Source organism: Schistocerca gregaria, chromosome 1 (assembly GCF_023897955.1).
Source record: "Schistocerca gregaria isolate iqSchGreg1 chromosome 1, iqSchGreg1.2, whole genome shotgun sequence".
NCBI classification, from domain to species: Eukaryota; Metazoa; Arthropoda; class Insecta; order Orthoptera; family Acrididae; genus Schistocerca; species Schistocerca gregaria.
The window spans coordinates 634,942,578-634,964,245 of NC_064920.1; the positions used below are offsets into that span (position 1 = coordinate 634,942,578).

General features: G+C 38.7%; 1 protein-coding gene across 1 annotated transcript in view; it reads right to left on the reverse strand.

Moving 5' to 3' along the window:
* Positions 1 to 945: 945 nt before the first annotated feature.
* Positions 946 to 21,668, reverse strand: part of LOC126360221 (uncharacterized protein C05D11.1-like) — a 131,223-nt gene continuing 110,500 nt past the window's right edge. The window contains exons 16-19 of the mRNA XM_050007692.1: positions 13,283 to 13,426; positions 12,808 to 12,968; positions 12,546 to 12,698; positions 946 to 1,614 (exon numbers count right to left, since the gene is read on the reverse strand). Of these exons, the coding sequence (XP_049863649.1) occupies positions 1,554 to 1,614; positions 12,546 to 12,698; positions 12,808 to 12,968; positions 13,283 to 13,426 (519 nt within the window). The 3' untranslated portion in view covers positions 946 to 1,553. The remainder of the gene's footprint in view (positions 1,615 to 12,545; positions 12,699 to 12,807; positions 12,969 to 13,282; positions 13,427 to 21,668) is intronic.

Below are 21,668 nucleotides of genomic sequence, written 5' to 3' on the forward strand. Positions count from 1 at the left end.
CCGCCGTCTCGTCATGAGGAGGAAAAGGAGGTATAGACAACGACGAGAAATGCCCGCATTTGATGCCGCAACGAAATTGCGAATCGCCGATGTTAGAAGCGTTTGATGTTCAATGAGACCTTGCAATAATTGCTCAACTGTAGCCATGGAAACCTGTGGGTCAATGATGAAAAGGAAATATCCACTACCTCATCGCCAATTGTTTTAACATCAAGTTGAACACACATATTTCGAAACGACAACACACAAATAAGTCACTGAGCAAGTTGACAAAGCAAGACATGTGAACACGGTAACATTCGAATGAGCACTGCGTACAAGTCTAGCGGCCACTGGCTGGCAGACAGCACCGCATACAGACGACGCGTGTAACTGCGCGGCGGCACTTTGAATGTTCGGCGAGTCACAACAGGTACTACTACTACTTTTTCATGCAAAAAATTTAACCACTGTAAAGTACTGAACATGGTACATTTATCACAAACCATTTTTATTTGTTTCTGTCTCAAAGCAAGGTTTTTAAAGATTTTGATGTTAATAACAACTCCCATTGATCAATGTCAGAAGAGTGGATCTTCCAGTATAATGCTCATATAACCTAGTTACTTACTGATGTACAAGCATAACTACTTTTTTGCAACTTATTGTGGATTTGTGTGCTTGTAATCAGATTGAAACACAGGTACCAATAACAGGGTATTTCAAATTTTCATTTCGTAAGTATAAAACTTTCTCCAATCCCGATAAGTAGAAATTTTTTCACCCAGTCCAGTAAGGCAGTAATTTAAAGGTTTAAAATTAACATTAATTGCTTCTTCTCACAGTGCTATACAATCTGAAAGTTGTGCTGAGTCAGATATTGGCTGTGAAAGGTTCTCAGTCAAAACCAAGAGGATAATACTGATGTTTGCATAGTAATTGATCTAAGAGTATGTAACAAATATTTGCAATAGTCAACAATGTACTTTTATTTGATGTAAAAAATATGTATTCTTTATTACATTTCAAACACAATATATTTTTTAAAAAAACAAACTTCAAAAAGTGCAAATGCTAATGTACAAAAGCACCAGTAGAAAAATTGAGTTTGGTCATTTGTTTTCAGTGGAGGCATACAACAGCCAGTCTCCGAGATAAATTAATAATGGGTACAGAAATGCAACAAAGCAAAAAATAAAAATGCACTCTAGCAAGAGCAATTTCAGTACTCCAAATGTTTAAGTAATTATGACTATCTTGGTCAACAGTCTGATTTTGCCAAAAACAAACATGATAGCATTTGAAATTAAACAAAATTCAATTGATGATCTTCATAACCATGACAATCGTGTTAATAACAGTGCACCCTCATCACAATAAAAGAAACTAATCAAGTTTAATAAATTATCCACACTGCATAAGCAACATTCAAACTGGCAATACAGACTCAGACATGTCTGATCAGGGACCACACCATTACTCCTTGATGTTCATTAATTATAAAGGATGTATCATCATCTTTAGTCTCAGTAAACCCTTCAATTTTGATTTGCAATAGTCCACTGTCATGGCAGTTACCACTGACTAAGATAGCTTTCCTCTAGGCTGTTGTAAACTTGGAGATTTTTGTTCATCCTGGAAAAAGGAAATCAAACTTAAACACACACCACAGAATGCTTATAAAATGAAATGAGAAAATACAAATCGGAATTAATTATAATAGCAATTTTAACAAGATGGGAAAACCATAAAGTTTAATAGAAATGAGCCTGATAGCCATGTACTTCTAGCTGCTAATGAAGTACTTTTCCAGCGAACAGTATACTTATGGCAGTTACATAAAACTCTTAGTTCAGAGGTGTAGGAAGGCCTCAAAGAAATTTTCCACTTCCGTCACTCTAAAAATTGTCCGAAACATTGGTACATTTGTCATCTGTGATCAAAACTTGATTGCATCTTTGTTATTTGTGAAAGAAGCAAGAGTCAAGTTTATAACTGCTACAAGCTGTGTCTGGGCACAAGCATAATGATAGGCAGCTGTCGGATCAGCCCGATTTTGAATCTTTCAAAAGGAAAATTACTGTAGAACATTTGAAAAATTATGAGACAGAATTTCTGGCCAGTGCTTAACTTCCAGAGGACGAAAAATTCAGTACTACTGACAAGTGAGCAACTGCACCCTAACTTTCTAAACTAATAGTTCCTCAGGGAAGAATGAGTGATGAGTCATTAATTAGTTAGTTATTTGTATGTTCCATGGATCATAATCGCACCTCTCACTGTTGTTTTACTCCCTCCTCCACCACACACTTTTATCTGTGAACGTCATTGTTGTTTTCCAACTCATACTGATCATTGGCAACAAACCTCATAAAAGTGTAAATGCACCATGAGACTGTTGTCAGTATGCCCAACAGTATGAAGAGAAATCTACAAAAGGTTCTTGAATGGACACTGCACGTCATCTGTATTGCATGCTTCTTTGCAACAAGGTTTAAAAGAAAGGACCTTAGTGGGATTTACCCGACTCTTTCCTTTTTTTAAGTTCTCAGCCTAACACTCCCTTGTCCCTGGGTAAGGAACTTATAGTTCAAAAAACGAGGATGGTGTTGTGTACTTTCACATTGTTCTATCAGCTGTACTAAATTTTTCACCTCCTGAGCGCAAGAAATTCTGTCTCATGTGTTTCCAATTTTGATTTTGTGAGTTGAAGCTGCTGAACCACCCCCTGAAAATAGTGGCATCACTATCAGATATGCTCTGATAGTAGTAGTAGTGCCACACTCACTGGCATTCAACAATGAAGAAGATGATTATGATTTGGTGTCCCACTGATGATACCTGAGCAGCATGACCCAAGGAGAAAGTGTCTGAAGGTTGCATAAAGTTCTAAAGAAATAGTTATGTAAAACAAGAATGGAGCAATGGAAACAGTTTGTGGAGGCTAACTTAGCAACTGATCCCTGGGATGTACCATATTAAACAGTCTGCAAGAAAATACACTCACCAATAGTCTTATCCACACTCAAAATGAATGATGGGATGGTTAACAGAAAGTAGGGAACAGTCAGCTGCCATGATAATGAAAACACTACTTCCTGACAATGGGGAAGAAGGTGAGACAGATGACCAGTGTAGGTTATGAAAAATGTTATGGGAAGACCATAGAAAGAATAAACTTGTGTACCCCTTCACACAAGAAGAAATAAGGCAAATAATTTTAAGACCGAAAAAGAAAAAATCTCCAGGGCCGGACAGATCTTTACCAAGCACATGTCCAAAATTAAAGCAACAAACCAAAATAAGTCAATGTTGTGTATATTTTGCCACAAGCAGTACAATCAGGTGATAGTAAAGTAGAAACAACATAAAGAATACAGAACAAAATCAACTGCAACACAATGGTAGATAAAAAAGTTTTTTTTAATTTTTTTCCCATCTTAATGGCTTTACATACACTCTCCAACAACTGGTGTGAGGTGCAACCACCACTGGCAAGCAACATAGGCCTGACAAATGATGGGGCATGCTGCGAATGATGCCATTAATCTCATGTTGAGGCAATAACACCCATTCTTCCTACAGCCCTGCGCACAAGTCTTTGAGAGTGGCTGATGGATGTGGCGTGATGCAACTCCTGTCCCTAGTGCATCCCAGATGTGCTCTATTGGATTCAAATCGGGAGAGTGAGCAGGCCACGCCATGCATGCAATATCTTCCATTTCCAAGAACATCAACCACGCGTTCTCTATGAGGTCGAGTATCATCATTCCGAAGTCTGGGCCCACAGCACCTCGCGACAACCACACATGAGATCAAGATCGTGTCACGATACCGGACAGCAGTTGAACTTTGCCGATTTAACTGTACAATTTCATGAAGAGGCATTCGAGTGGTCAACATAATCCCTGCCCACACCATTACGTATCATCCTCGATGTAAGTCTTTCCACAATGGTTGGGTCCCATAATCACAGTCCAGACCGAATAAGGACTCCACTGTAGGGAGCCTGGTAGGCGTCTTTTCTGTGCTATACTGCACCATATGTGCTGTGTACACAATGATTGTGGATGTGGGACTACCCAGCAAAGACTGTCCCATTTAATGTGTGGTTGTCTGTTGACTGGAATGGCATCTTTCATGCAGGACACAATCGTACAGTGTGAGTACATTGTGAATTAGACACAGTACAGGGAAATAGTGGTTTGTTGCTTTAATTTTGGACACCTGTGTAATACAATCCCTATGTGATGTATCAGATAATTACTTGCGTGAACCATACAAGTGTCTCATGCAAGGAGGGGTCCCTGCACCATGGAAGAGTACTGAAGCGGTAGTAATCAGTAAAGAGCAAGATAAGGGTCCAGTGATATTTAAATTCTTTAGACCATCTGTCTTTTGAATGTTCCCAATAAGATGTTTGAAAAGCTATTACACAAATAATAATTGATATTGCTGGCGCATTCGTTAACCTACAGTGGCAGTCTTTCTTTGGTCGCCTTAGGGATTAGTGTGTTCACAAGCAGTGTACAACTGCCTGAGAGACTACTGCCACAGGCGACATGATTGGTAACATTCCCAGGAAAGAATGTAACACAGACAATAATAAAAGGCTATCTGTAGGGATGAGTTTGTGGTACAGAGTTTTGAGATTTAGCACTGGAGCCCATACTATGAAAGTTACATGACAGTGGACTGATAGCATGTGTAAATGATGTGCTGTTCACTGTAGGTGGTGACTCCAGAAGAATTATAGAATACAAACGTAATGTGACACTCCACGATCTCTAAGGCTGGTGTCTAAGTGTTACATTATCACTAGCATCTCACAAGACAATGTACCTCCTGCTGAAAGAAAACCTAGTAAGGAACTCTAAAATAAACTAAGGGTATTTCTGGATGAATGTTATAACTCTGCACTTCATATAGAGGAAGCAGGCAGAGAGGGTACAAATATGATTAATAAAATCAAACCACTGCAAATAGGCAATATTGGCTTCCCTTGAGAAAAATCAGAGTATACTGCCAATCTACATAAGCATCAGTCATAGAATATACTGCATATATTGCAGCTAGTGAAGCCAAACTCGTTAGTGAGAAGAGTTCAACAAGGAGTGCTCTACAGTAACAGGTGCCTACTGCCCTTACCCCGAATGATGCTTTGTTACTAATTCTATGCCCACTGGGCTTGGAAATCAGAAAAAAGGGAGCACTTCCATGATTAAAGAAAGAGAACAAAATAAAAGTACGAAAGGTGCTTGGAACTGAGTCCAATTCCAAAAAGGCAATAAAAGATTGCATATTACAACTGTGGCAAAGTGAATGGGACACTTGCAGGCATGGGCAGGAAAACATACAAATTTCTCCCTAACATCAGGGAAATATTACAAATGAGGTTTCTTAACCTGTCAAGTGGATTGATACATTACCTGGCTGGCCGTGGCCCATGCTACGCATGTAAACAAAATCAGAAGACAAATGAATGATAGCTGTGCCTGCGGCTGTGTGGGCACTTCTGAAGACACATTGTGGGATTTCACACTTTATGAAGATGTGGCAGGTAATGGACATCAGGTACTAAGGGTATTGGCTCCCAGAGCAGCAATAAGGAGCAAGTTGACATGGCGCATCTTTGACGATACTGCAGCCACAGTATGCAGGAAGGCCAAGGAAGACTTCATGAGGTATTCAACCGTAAGTCAGCGAGCTGCCATCCAGGCTAAACAACATATTCTGCAGATGGAGATAAGGTAATTGAGGTCTTTGACTACCAAATGAAGTAATGTTTCAAGAATTCACACTGCATTGGTGCAAGTTATTAAGGAAGTGTGGCATGCTGCCTGACACTCAAGGAATCTAGTAAGCAATGGCTGTTGACAGATTCCCATGGTTGGCAACAGGATGAAATTTGCTTCTAAGTCACTGCTCCCCTCCCAGCAACCACCCTTGCTCTCAGCCAGGCTGAGCTTGAGCAATTGTGAAAAACAGTCTGCAATATATTCTAGTGTGAAGGTCATATGTAACAACATGAAGTAATACATAAATAAAAAAATCATAATTACAATTCAGTCCCATTCTCAAACTTTCACTTCTCCCACAATCTAGTTACATCTGTCGATACTATCTCCATGACTGGTCTTGCCTCTGTAATATTTTACCCAGTATTCTAATATGTGAACAGCGGCCAAATTTCTCATTTGCAATCCACTTAGTAAACCATTACAGTCTCTTGTAATCAAATGAAATGCTGGTCTGGGTTCTGAATCAACTCATTTGTTTGAAGGACTTTTTTATTTTTTAATGTTTTTGTATATGATATCCATACATGTTTGAGAACATTCATTGCAAACCTGTACAAATACAACAAAAGTTTGTAAGATAGAATTTGATGATATTTCCTCCTGTGTTCCACAAAATTGCCAAATTTGAATCAGTACAATAGACTGTTGCAGTGGCTAGTTCATTGTTTCTCACATCTCTTGTACTAGTGCCGTGCAAGTCAGTGACACGTGATTGTTCGAGCAATGTCAACACTGTATCAAGTGCTTCGGCATATCAGGAAATCTCGAGCCTGTTGGAAAGTGTTTTATTTGCTGAGCCCTGCCCTTCCAAATACTTCAAAATAAATCTGCACATGACCTCAATAGAAAAAGCTTCATCTCCAAATGTAAAGATGATCCCTGCAAATGTAAGGCTCCCCCTATATACCCTATTAAACAGTATAAAAACCTTGACCTCAGCACCAATAGTGTAACCTACAAATAAAGGACAATCCCATATTTTTCAAATGACAAATCTGGGAAAAATCTTCATCTTATAATAGGGTAAACCAAGTCATATCGCAAAGTCAGTTGTATTCTTTTTGCAACACCATAAAACATTGTTGAGAAATTCTTTTATGCACTTGCTTTTAGTCAGTGTTTAACAAATGCTGCATTCATCTGCACAAAGCTTTGTCATACTTGATTCTTAATATAAAATGTTCTGTACTCTTTCATATGATGCAGACAAATGGTAGTGTTTGTGTTTCGTAACCTTTAATTGCCAATCATCCAAGATTAGGGCTATATTTAACACTTTCTTGATGTTTTCATCAGTGGTTATGGCTTTGGGAAAACCCCGAACAATGGATAATGATTTTGGTTCGTGTTCCATGTTCATTTTATTGTCCAATACATTCATTTACTTCACTAGTTCAAAGAGTTTACAGCTGAATACCTAACTGCTTTCTGTGCCTCTCTGAGGCTGAGTGATGGATAAAGGAAATTATTTCTCCAGCTAGTATAATGGAAATGAAGTCCTATGCTTCTTGGCAGAGCATAGGGGAATGATGCGGGAGACCCGCACCGCCATACTAGGCAAGGTCCTAATGGAGGTAGTTTGCCGTTCCCTTCCTCTGGCCATAAAGGGGATGAATGATGATGATGAAGACGACAACACCACCTAGTCATCTTGGGGGATGTGCAAATCCCTGACCCCGCCAGGAATTGGAACCAGGACCCCGTGCTTGGGAAGCGAGAACACTACCGCTAGACCACAAGCTGCAGAGAGCGAGTATTATATTTGTTAATATTACTGTTGTTTTCAAACTGAGACTACGTGTTAGCAACAAAATTCACAAAAGTAAATATACAATGAGGCTGTTGTCAGAATGTCCAACAGCTTTAAGAGCTGTCCCCAAGAGGTCCTTATAACATCCTTTTGTGCAAGGATCCAACAACTGTCTACAAGCTTCCGCCCACTTGGAGAACACTGCTGCAAATTAACAGCCGAACGGTTGTGGAGGATACTTCTGACCCTGCTGGTACAACGGTGACTCACTGAGGATGGGAAGCGGGTCCATGGATGAAGAGCTGATCTGCTCATCTGCAAGTTCAGAGTAGGCACTGGATGCCTGTGTCAACACTACTGTGGTAGTACAAATACCACCTTATTGGGTGTATGCTGGGACTGCCACTTGGGCCGTCCGTGTTGCTGCTGGATCTACCATCTACATGCCATCCCTGGCACCACAGATATGCAGATTTCTGGGGCCGAGCCTTCGTGCAGCTTCACTCATTGGGAATGTTGAGGCTCTGTCAGATGCCCATAGCCACGCCACACTGTAGGGATGCACAAGTTCCTATGATGGGGCCACATCATTGACCATAGGCAATGCAGGACCTGTACTCAAGTTCCTTGTCGGGCAATGAAGTGCCATCTCACTCTTTCAAGCAGCGTGGACTCAGCACGGTCATTGCTGGCTAGCACCAGGAAAAAAAGTGGAGTGATCAAATACTTTCACCAACAAATAACTTAATTGAATGTGTTTCATCAATACCCCAGTGGTCTACAAAATCACTCACCCCCATTTTCCTCTATCTCCTGATAATACGACCCTTGCTCAGGTCATAACAACAGGAAAAGTAAGTCAATTTCATGAAATTTTCTTTTCCAAAATCTGATATCTGTAACGCATAAATTGGAAAGCTTAAGACACTTAAGATGATCTGTAACATGGGACTTACTGTTCAAGTTTTTTATCAATATATCATACGAGTAAAAGTTCGTAATAATTTGTTCCATTTATTGATTTATCCTTATTTATTATTTTTAACGGTGTGGTCACCCATGTGCACTTGGATGCTGAAATTACTCCATTAGCCTTCATTATTCTACTTGTGTTGTCACCAAAAGTAACTATTTTTGCTTCCTGTATGTATGATGGAAGATCATTTATATATGACAAGAACAAGAACAAGAACAGAACAGACCCAATATCGATCCCTGTGATACACCTGTAGTGATTATACTCCATTCTGAATATGCTGCTTCATTGTGAACACATGCCAAGTTTCCCAATACAACACTTTGCATCCTTTTAGTTAAACAGAGTGCACACTGATTGTCAGCAAGATATCTGATATCATAATATTTTAGCTTATGTGTTAAGTATACTAGGAAATACACTATCAAATGCTCTTAACATGTCACAAAGAATACCACTTGGCAATATTTTGTGATTTAAATTTTGTATTATCTGATTGGTGAATTGTAAAATGGCATGTACTGTGGACAGATCCTTTTGAAATCCAAACAAAGACTGACTGACAATCTTATTTTGAGAGAATAAGACAACGAAAGAGTCTTGGGAGTAATTATTAATATCTATGTATCATTTCTTGTAAAGAGATCTGACAATATCATATTTTAGTCTGTCAGTCTGCCACGATTTATCCACCATGATGGTGATGTATTGCATATGTGACTGAATACGAATGGGATTTTAGTATTTTGTACGAGACATTATCAACTTAGAGAGTTTTTGGTACTGACCAGTTTATTACATTCTTAATTTCTTTGTCAGAGTAATTGGGTTTACCTATATGTATAAGACACTGCTCCTATTGCCTTATTAACTGTCCATGCCAATCTTCTGAGTGCAATAAAGTTATTAATAAATATGTAGGTTACCATTTATTCTTTGACTATTGTCTTTACTACCAAAGTCCTCACATTATTTGTCCGATTCCACTGTTTCTCTTAACTATTGCCCATATACCTTTCAATTTTATTATTTGAATTATTGATTTCAGATATTATACACACCTTTTTTGATTTTTTAATCCATTCTGTTAGAACAGCAAAGTATTTCTTGTAATGTGTAATCAGTTCTGCTACTTTGTTTGTTCTAACTATTTCATAAAACTTCCCTTTCCTTTCACATGCTACTTTCTTTCTGTAATTCGGATCATTTTTCTATCTTATTTGTGCCATACTTGTTTTCTTACAAAATTAGCAGCTAAAAATTTATGCAAACCCACTAGCTTCCTGCAAGACTGCCTTGAAGTTTCCTGTTTAGGACTACTCAAACTGTTGTCCATGATAGCACTTCATAGTAATCAGATCTGTTATTTAGTATAGCCAGTAATGCATTGTGGTTAAAGAGGCCATTCACTACAGGATAAAAATTCACATTACAGGTTAAGAGATCACCTATTAGTGTACTACTATCATGTCTACTTCTGGTGGGAAAAATTGTGTATTCTGAATCTTTTGAAAAATTAATACTAAAGTCTCCACAGACTATCATTTCATGTCTTTTGTCTGCGAGCTGGCAAAACAGTGACAATTTTTACTATGAATGGTTTCCTGCGGTGATCAATATACAGTGTACTCTTGATTATTCACATGTGGATTATTCGTGCATCTAAAAAAACTGCAATATTTTTCTGTAGCATAGAGCAATAAACAATCTGCCACGTGCCCAAAATGTGCCATTTCCCATCATTTAAACAAATGCCGTATGTGACAACAGAGTATCGTTTTCATTGGTATTAGCCAGCCCGTACCGTGGAAATTGAAAACAAACTCAGTTTTCTGAGTTTGAGAAGGGGGAAACTGCAAACCTAAAAGCTGATTATGGTATTGAAATGCAGAGGGGTTCAGGCCAAAAATAAGAATAAGCAGAAAATACAGGATTTTGTCAGGATATGCAATTCTAGTTCTGGACCATGTGCACAAAAAAAACATGGAGATCCACATTTGATGAATGAGATGCTGCTCTTTTGCAATTGTTTAGCCAAAAAGGAACAGAAGATGTCTGTTTTAGGCACGATGTTTGCCATAAAAGCTAAACATTTTCATGAAGCTCTAGAGTTACGGGGACAATTTAATACCTTATCTGGATGGCAAACCAGATTCAATCATCATCACAGGACTCACGAACTTACTGTGAATGAACAGCAGCTTAGTTCAAATATTGCAGCAGCCAGTTCCTTCCGGTACAAGTTCGAGAAGTTTGAGGAAGAAGACAATTTCACGCCAGATCAAATTCTAAATACAAAAAAGTGGTCTGATTTGGAAATATTTACCAACTGGAATCCTTGCTTTTAAGACTGAAGTTCACGCTCCTGGATATAAGTCATCTAAATAAAGCATTGCAGTTTTGTGAACTGTTAAAACTACTGGTGATTGGAAAATTGGGGGAAAAAATTAAAAATAGTCTGAGCAGTCACAGATCCCACAGTTAACGATCTCCCTGTGCAATATAACCACCAAAAAGTTGTATGGATGGATAGTGAAATTTTTCAAACACTGGTTCCACAGTTTCAGCGATTTCCAGACAAGAAAGGATTGTCACACAGAAGGCTGTTCTTTTGCTTGATAACACCCATTCACTTCCAATGAGAGCATTCTCGTAACTAAATTTTTACCTCCTAACATGACTGCTATTATCAACCAATGAAGCAAGGCTTAAATGCATATGAAAATGCCACTACCGGTATGGTCTACTGAGAATGCTAGTTGTTGTTGATTTGGTAGCATTCTGGAAGAAGTTGACAATTCTAGATACCAAACACAGGATTTCTGGTGCCAGATATAGAAGACCACAATTTTCAAGGTTTCAGTGGTTAAGACATAACACTGGCACAAATAATAAATCTGGCTATGGGTTTCAATGGTTTTGAAGATGTGGTGTTGATAAAGAAAACTTGAAGGAATTGCTGAAGATCAATGAATGTGACCCCAGCTTCCAGTACACAAGTGATGCCAAAATTGTAACAGCCACTTCACAACAAAACAAAGACGAGGACACTGAAGGTGAAAGTGGGGATAACGACATTGGTACTGTCAGCCATTATATCACATTGTAAAGTGTTGATATTCTTTTACATTATATAGGTCAGAAGGAGTTTCAGTACAATGACACTACTAATGCAAGAAAAATTCAAACTGTCCAGTGAAAAAATGCCATTTCCTCTCAAAAGCAGACCAACACCACAAACTATATTAAGAAATAAACAGGCCTACAGCACAGAACTTAAACTTTCAAACACAGAATACCTGTTTGAAAATATCTATTATTTGTGCATCTTCTCCCCCACATTACCCACAATATCAGAATATTAGTATGCATAAATGGCTTTTCCAGTAGCAGAAATTCATAAAAACAGGCTTCTAACTGGTGATCCATGCAGAAACTACTTACATTAATAGATTTCAACTCACTTTTTTGCTATCTCCTTTCTCCATTTTTCTATCCAGAAATAGGTTTCTGATTTATAGTTCTCTGTGTCTAACATATGGCCTCCTGTCTTTACATCAACTTCAGACAGACATAACACCTTAAATTCCCTTCAACATTCTAGATCATGTTGACTGATAAGAATGCCACTAACTTTGGTTTTTAGTTCTCTAACATCCTGATATACAACGATATAGTTACTCAAACAAGTTCTGTTGTATGAGCCACTTAATTTACCTGGACCTCTTTCAAAGCATTTTATCTGCATGAGATATTTAACCTAAAAAGTCTTACCTCTCACAACATTAACACAAGTTCTGTTACAGCTCAAGCAATAATAAAATAATGACACAGTATGGAGTCTCAGTTCACACATTTACAAAAAAGAAATGAAGAGGAAAAAATACTGTAAGCAATCCCAGCTAAACAGTTAGTGTCAGGGACACAATACCAAGATTTATTTTAAATAGTTAGTCTTCCAAATGGTCATGCTACTCTCTACTACTTCCTATTTTGTGCTAAGATTATGATACATGTTGTTAAGACAATGTGAACTTACGCTTTAAATCCCAATGAAATTTCCTCTGATTTTGTAGGATGACACACAAGAGTTGTTTTAGATTTCTCTGGATCGAAGAGTTGAGCTACATATTTTGGACCAATTTGTGTCAAGTCCTCAACGGTGACTTGCGATATGAGCTGCACTAGATGCCTGATAAAACAATCATTGAACTGAACAGTAACAACAACTACAACAACATGAAGCTAGTACATCATATTAGAAATATTGATTATATATGTGCATAGCTTGTGATTCTCACCTATTGTAGTTCTGATCAACACCTTTAAAATATGACAGTAGAGACTGCGTTACCACATCTCCCACACTCTTCTCACGTTCTATAATTTCAAAAATTAGGGAACTTTTTGCTGAATCAAACAATGTCTGGTCCCATTTGACATCTTTACCTAGATGAGAATCCTGCACAAAATTAAAAAATTATATACAAACTCATATTTAATGACAGAAAATTACAAACTACGTATTAAATGTATTGCTATAAAATTTGTTTTCTGGATTTTTTCACAATACAGTAATATTAGACACATATGCAACTGCTAAAGCATACCACATTGTAACATTATAAACTGAGTAAAAGTGTTCTTCCCTGTGCATAGAACAAATGATTTGATAGCTATAGTCATCAAGTGTACTGATTAACAGTTTCACATTCCATACCAGACAAACATTTTACAATGTAATTATCAAAGCTTAAGGAAATAAGTATAACTCACAACAATACTTTTTGCTTCTTTATATGCCGCAATGCAATTAGTGGCTCGATAAAGTGTCAGATGCAGAAGTCCCTCATGTGGCCTCGGTATTATACTGTAACTATATGCTAAACCTTGACCTCTTATTTGTCTCCACATGGGTCCCTGCAAAATAATACCAATTTTCGGTAAAATAATATGAATCATTCAACTATCACACAGACTAAAACAAGTGCTAATTCAAGCAGACTTATAAAGTACACCTTTCAGAAACTAAATATTTTTGATTATAGGAGACCACACAATGAAAAGCAGAAGATTGGGTTGTCAACAAGCAAACACAAAAAGAAAAGACTTGTTAGCTTTTGAAGTAATCCTTTTACGAGCTAGCAAGCGCACGCACGCAGTGCTTTCTCTGGTACATATTTTCCCTGGACTGTCCCTTTTGTAAAAATACAGGTAAGACTAAGAAGCCCAGGGAGAAAGCTGGGAAAGGGAACACAAGAGCCTAACTGCAGTATTCTATGCAATTGTCAATCATATGTATTCACACAGAGGAAAATGCCTAACTGTAGAGCTAAAAGTGCTCACAAGTAGTTTTCCCTGCACTAGCGCATAAATCTGAAGACCACATAGAATGTGTATCATGGCAAGGGAAGGCACTGGAAACACAAACAAAAAAAATTGTGTGATGCAGCACTCTCATGGCTACCTAAAAGGAGAAGCAATCTGATATACACAATTTTCAGGCATCCAAATATGGCCTCTGACAAAGAAGAAATTAATAAAAAAGTTTTTGGCACCAATTTAAGGAACCAATTAGAAAATTTAACTGGTTTTTCTATTATTGACTAGGACAATTCCATGTACCTAATGATTCTGCACAAGGTATTCAATTCCATTAGAATATATTTCACACTAGATGTCTGTATACAGTATGCCTTGCTAGACCTCAGAGCTACAAATGAACATAAATATGAAACAAACCCTTTAGCTGCATAAACTTCTGGCCAGATTAAAAGTGCATGCCAGACAGAGCCTCAAATTTAGGACCTTTGCTTTTCACGGGCTAGTACTCTACCAACTGAGCTGCCCAAGCACGACTCCCAACCTGGCCCTGCAGCCAGACCAAGTCTCAGTCTAGCACACAGCTTTAATCTGTCAGGAAGTTTCATATCACTGCACACTCCCCTGCAGAGTGAAAATTCCATTCTGGACCTTATCCACTCTTCTGCAGAGTGCTTTACATGTTCTTAGAACACTATCAGATAGCATGTGATTCAACAGATGATACAAGAACTAAATAACAACTTGAAAGTTACATGTACAAACATATGTAAAATGTGAAACATATTTGGTGATTCTTTTAATGATACCTTACAATAACCAAGATACCATGATATGATTTCTTCATTGACACCACCTCTGTACCATATTAGTAGTATGCCAAACAAAGTATGTAAATATCTCAGTGTGTAAAAGCAAATCCGAAACAGCCAACTGCTTCTAGTAATGACGCAGATGAGAGTGTCATGCAACATTACAATTTATTTGTTCAACACAGCAAAAGTGGTTAATTGCAATGCGTAGTTGTAAAACTGCAAGAAGTACCTATATCCATCGTTTGTCTGTACTACTAAGATAGCACAAAGAATTGGAGTGTTTACACTGCACTCATAAAATGTAGTGAATTGTATTGTTTCTGTAACAATAATGATAAATGTGAGAATATGATCAAACTTGCACAAGGATAACACACACCACAAGGCATAAATTACACATGATAATGCAGTGTAATGTGCAAATTTCTTTATTTCCACTGGAGGTTTGGTTTGCTTCCAGTATTTGTCACTGTATCATTACATATACATTGTCTGTCAGTTAATCAGCTGACTTTAACTATCTAACTCAGCTCTTGAAATATTTGCTGCAACTAGTAAATAACTGGGAAAAGGCTAGTCTTTCTTTGTTAGTAGTTCAGTTGCAGGGAAAGGCTCGATAATTGTCTGCTAATTCTAACTGGATACATAAAAATGGCCCTGTACATCTGACATGATTAAAACAGTTGCCCTAAAAAATAGTGATCAGGTAATTCATTATCTGCAAAGTTAAACAAGGACCACAATTAACACAATTTATTACATTAAATGCAAAAGAAATAGTTTGACAATCATTTACAATGATAAGCTAATGCCTTGGCAAGGCCTCTGGAATGTGATTCAATGAACACATACCTGGATAAACAATTATATTTGGATTAGTCACAACATGATTGCAGAAGGGTTAGTGTTTAAAGACAGAAAGGGCTACAGATTGATATGCATTTGCACTTACAGCCTGAGTTGAGAGCTCATTGAACATTTAACTACAAACACCTCTTCAGAAAAAGGTCCAAGTTACTGAATCTCACAGGAAAAAAAAAAAACTCTGCTTTTGCTACACGTCATCTCAATGTTGCAGCTAGACCTCATTTTATTAATGTTAAGGTGGTGGCTGAAACGGCTGTAAAATCAATCTTTGGCTCTGTACCAACAATCTGCATCTGTGTCTAAATTCATATAGGCTGGGTAGAATAAGTATGTAAGGGAAGTCTGTCAGAAGATGCCCATTCATCAAGATCCTGAAATCAGAAGATTGCCCAAGAAGGTGCCTAGGTGAAGAGTGATTTGCTTTCATTTGCTTCCTACAAGGAAAAATCTAGTCTGCATTTTTCTGGCATCACAATACTTTAATTGGCTGAGTGATAATTATTCAAAGTGGTGACCAGTATGAAGCTCTAAAAAAAATTTTAAAAATAAAAATTCTTCGCTTCCTCTCATTTCAGGTGGTTAACCCGTAATAAAATTTGTAATACCTGATGCTGCAAAAACTGTGTCCTGTTCTCTCCCTCTCTCAATATATGTTTGTGTGTCAGCCAATGAGAGTGGACCTCTTTAAGTACAGCCATGTGTCTCACTCCAACTTCTAAACTATTTAGGTTAGCCAATAGTAGTGGTTTCCAATTATCATTTTATCTTGCCTTGCCTTATAGGGCTGAGCTTGGTGGCAGTGTGTCACACTCTCTAAAGGTGTCCTAAAGTCTACTTTTCCCCATTCCACTCTCAGACGTTATCTTTAGTGGTCTTTGTATGAATTCTTTCTACCATTCCATCCACAATAGCACTCTTCTGGAATTCTACCAAAAACAGCATGCACATACTACCACAAAAAGCTCATTAAAAATAGAATTCATCTTCCTGACACATCCTGAAGATGCAAACTGTATTGTGACGTTAGTGTGTCCGTTGCCCAAGGCGGCTTGCCTCAAACCATGGCCCATCCTAAACGACTGCCGTTCACACTTGTGAGCATCTGCTACGTTCTCCAAATAATGCCATGGCAGCTCTCCCATCCTGGATTCCGACCCACAGCACATCGTCTTGCTTACAGTTAAGGTCATCTTGTTTACACAGAGGCTTCTTATTTAAAAATACATGCAATTCAAATTGGGAATTGTATTCTATCTTAGTTAAGCACTGGCAATCATTGGTTGTTGCTGTGGTCTTCAAGTCCAGAGACTGGTTGATGCAGATCTCCATGCTACTCTATCCTGTCCAAGATTCTTTGTCACCAAGTACCTACTGCAACCCACATCCTTCTGAATCTGCTTTGTGTATTCATCTCTTGGTCTTCCTCTATGAATTTTACCCTCCACACTGTCCTCCACTATTAAACTGGTGATCCCTTGATGCCTCAGAAACATGTCGTATCAACTGACCCCTCCTAGTCTAGTTGTGCCACAAATTGCTCTTCTCCCCAATTCTATTCAGTACCTCCTCATTAGTTACGTGATCTACCCACCTAATCTTCAGCATTCTTCAGTAGCACCGTACTTCAAAAGTTTCTATTCTCTTCTTGTCTAAACTATTTATCATCCATCAGTCATTTCCATAGATAGCTACACTCCATACAAATACTTTCAGAAAGGACTTCCTGACACTTAAAGCTAAACTCGATGTTAACAAAGTTCTCTTCTTCAGAAACTCTTTCCTTGCCACTGCCATTCCACATTTTATATTCTCTTTACTTTGACCATCAGTTATTTTGCTCCCCAAATAACAAACCTCACCTACTCATTTCCTAATTTAATTCCCTCAGCATCATCTGATTTAATTTGACTACTTTCCATTATCCTCATTTTGGTTTCATTGATGTTCACCTTATATCCTCCTTTCAAGACGCTGTCCATTTTGTTGAACTGACCTTCCAGGTCATTTGCTGTCTCTGATTGAAATACAATGCCATCGGTAAACCTCAAAGTTTTTATTTCTTCTTCATGGATTTTAATTCCTACTCCAAATTTTTCCTTTGTTTCCTTTACTGATTGCTCAATATACAGATTGAATAACATCGAGGATAGGCGACAACCCTCTCACTCCCTTCCCAACCACTGCTTCCCTTTCATGTCCCTCGACTCTAATAGCTGCCATCTGGTTTCTGTACAAATTACAAACAGCCTTTTGCTCCCTGTATTTTACCCCTGCCACCTTCAGAATTTCAAAGAGAGTATGCCAGTCAACATTGTCAAAAGCTTTCTCTAAGCCTACAAATGCTACAAACGTAGGTTTGCCTTACTTTAATCTCTCTTCTAAGATAAGCCATAGGGTCAGTACTGCCTCACATGTTCCAACATTTCTACAGAATCCAAACTGATCTTACCTGAGATCGGTTTCTACCAATTTATCCGTTTGTCTGTAAAGAATTCATGTTAGTTTTTTTGCAGCTGTCACTTATTAAACCGATAGTTCGGTAATTTTCACACCTGTCAACACCTGCTTCCTTTGGGATTGGAATTATTACATTCTTTTTGAAGTCTGAGGGTATTTATCCTGTCTCATACATCTTGCTCACCAAAAGGAAGAGTTTTGTTATGGCTGGCTCACCCAAGACTGTCAGTAGTTCTAATGGAATGTTGTCTACTCCCGAGGCCTTGTTTCGACTTCGGGCTTTCAGTGCCCTGTCAAACACTTCATGCAGTATACACCTCCCATTTCATCCTCATCTGCATCCTCTTCCATTTCCATAATATTGCCCTCAAGTACATCGCCCTTGTATTGACCCTCTATATACTCCTTCCACCTTTCTGCTTTCCCTTCTTTGCTTAGAACTGGTTGTCCATCTGCGTTCTTAATATTCATACAAGTGGTTCTCTTGCTGTAGGCAGTATCTGTCTAACCCCTAGTGATATATGCCTCTACATCCTTACATTTGTCCTCTCACCTCCCCTGCTTGGCCATTTTGCACATCTTGTTGATCTCATTTTTCAGCCGTTTGTATTCCTTTTTGCCTGTGTCATTCACTGCATTTTTATATTTTCGCCTTTCATCAATTAAATTCAGTATCTCTTCTGTTACCCAAAGATTTCTAATAGCCCTCGTCTTTTTATCTACTTGATTCTCTGCTGTCTTCACTATTCCATCTCTCAAAGCTACCCATTCTTCTCCTACTGTATTTCTTTCCCCCGTTCTTGTCAACTGTTCTCTAATGATCTCTCTGAAACTCACTACAACCTCTGGTTCTTTCAGTTTATCCAGGTCTCATCTCCTTAAATTCCCACCTTTTTGCAGTTTCTTCAGTTTTGGTCTAGAGTTCATAACCAATTGATTGTGGTCGGAGTCCACATCTGCCCCTGGTTCCTAAATCTCTGTCTTACAATTATATAATCTATCTGAAACCTTCCAGTATCTCCAGGCCTCTTCCACTTATAAAACCTTCTTTCACGATTTTTAAACCATTCCTTACCCCCATTCCTTATTCACCTAATGCTTTTCCTTCTCTTCCTTTTCCTACTATCAAATTCCAGTCCCCCATTAGTATTAATTTTCAGTCTACCTTCACTATCTGAATAATTCCTTTTATCACATAAAACATTTCTCCAATCTCTTCGTCATCTGCAGAGCTAGTTGGTATATAAACTTGTACTACTGTAGTATGCGTGGGCTTTGTGTCTGACTTTGCTACAATAATGCGTTCACTATGCTGTTCATAGCAGCTTACGCGTGCTCCTGTTTCTTTATTCATTATTAAACCCACTGCTGCATTACCCCTATTTGATTTTGTATTTATAACCCTGTATTCACCTGAGCAGAAGTCCTGTTCCTCCTGCTACCGAATTTCAGTAATTCCCACTACATCTACCATTAACCTATCCATTTCCCTTTTTAAATTTTCTAACCCACCTACTCGATTAAGGGATCTGACATTCCACACTCCAATCCGTAGAACGCCAGTTTTGATTCTCCTGATAATGACATCCTCTTGAGTAGTTCCTGCCTGGAGATCCGAATGGGGGATTATTTTACCTCCAGAATATTTGACCCTAGCGGACTCCATCATTTAACCATACAGTAAAGCTGCATGTCATCGGGAAAATTACAGCTGTAGTTTCCCCCAGCTTTCAGCCATTCGCAGCACAGCAAGGCCGATTTGGTTATTGTTACAAGGCCACATCAGTCAATCATCCAGACTGTTGCCCCTAACTACTGAAAAGGCTGCTGCCTCTCTTCAGGAGCCAAACGTTTGTCTGGCCTCTCAACAGATACCCCTCCATTGTGGTTGCACCTACGGTACGGCTATCTATATCGCTGAGACAGGCCAGCCTCCCCCCCAACGGCAAGGCCCATGGTTCATGGGGCACTGACACATATTTCATTTGCCAGTGGAGATTAACTACTCCCATTTGATTTGCCTTTATATTTTGGGTTTTACATCGGTTACTGTACAGTTTGGTAAAGAAAGTCACGTATCAACTTACAGGTAATTTCTGCATTTGTTCATGAAAACATCATTTAGTAACTTTGGAAAGATTAATTTGAGACTGTCGATTTCTAGCTAATAGTGGAAAATTACTGCTTTAAAGAACATTCATTTTTTCATGAAACACTTAATAATGAAAAAGAGAAGCAAGCCTTTTCTAATTGTACAACTCAAATACAGTGGATGCTCAACAGGTTGTTGTAGCAGCCTGTCACTGCCCACTGACTGCAGAAAGCTGAGTTGCACAGCAGTGGCAAGCAACGACACAGATATCCGAGGAGTCAATCATGGACTACCAGTTATCTAGTTTCCACTGATGGTGGTGAGTGGCCCAGTGGCTCATTAGCTAGGATAATGTCAGTATGACCCTCAGTCCATCTGGCAGCAGACGTTGGAATGACATCAGAACTCAGTGACCTCATGGTGGAAGCCAACACTATGATGGCTGACAATTTGATAACTCACTTTTTTCAACTCATGCCCAGCCTGGCCGAGCAGCCAATATTTATTTGCACCAAATAGGTTTGTTGTGGTGTCGCAAGCCAAAGAGTCCCTGGTTATGGTAATAGTCTGGGCACTGACACTCAGGTGGATGGTGATGCCTGGTGAATGCTCTGGTGGAACACTGGATTAGTGTTTTGCTGTAAGTGGTCCACTTTACAGCACTAAGCCCATCTGCCTAGGTTCCTGTCATTACAGTAAGACTTTTTTTCTAAGTGAAACTTGTAGAAAGTAGATAGTAGTGTTCACTTTTTAAAACAAAATGTATGAATTCTCAATTTACGAAGTAATTTGTCATATGACCCTACAACATTGATTAAGTCGTGACAGTGAAGTGATATTGTATGGAATCAACCGACTAAGACAGGTCGATGGGACAGAATGGCGTGTAGTGGTTCCTTTGCTTTGCCTTGCTGAAGGAAGCTAGAGGTTGCCAGATGTTTTGCACACATTACTGTAACATGACTCCAACTGCATCTGATGCTGCATCTACCATAATGCAGAAAGGTGTCTCAGGAGAAGTGTTAGCTAACAATGCGGCCTCTGCAATAATAGCTTTTACTTTTCCCAAGGATGCTTTGTTTTCATCAGTCCACTGCAGTGTATCTCCAGGTTGAGACATCCCATTTACATTTCATTGAGAGGCGCTGCTAACAATGCCTAATTGAGCACAAAATGTCGATAAAAGTTTGTGAATCCCAAGAAACGTCATAATTCTCTTATTGTAGTGGGCTGGGGAAGCTGAGAAATAGCTTCATCTATACTGAGAAATAGCATCCACTCTCTTGAGGTGGCAAGCTTCCCTGTGCACTGGTAAGGTATCCTAACAAGTTTACTTCCATTAATCTGAAGACACATTTTTGTGGGTTAATCAGTAAACCATGTTCGTGTGGGTTAGCGAGCAGTTGCTATAGGTGTGCTAGATGCTCTGCCACTTTAGACAATATTACAAGCAGGTCATCAATGCAGATGTAACACAATTCTAAGTCTCTAATTACATCATCCACAAAGTGCTGGAAAGTCTGGGCGGTGTTACAAAGCCTGAATGGCATTTGCATAAATTCCTACAGTTCGAATGGAGTGCAAACAATGGTTTTGGGTGTATCTTCCA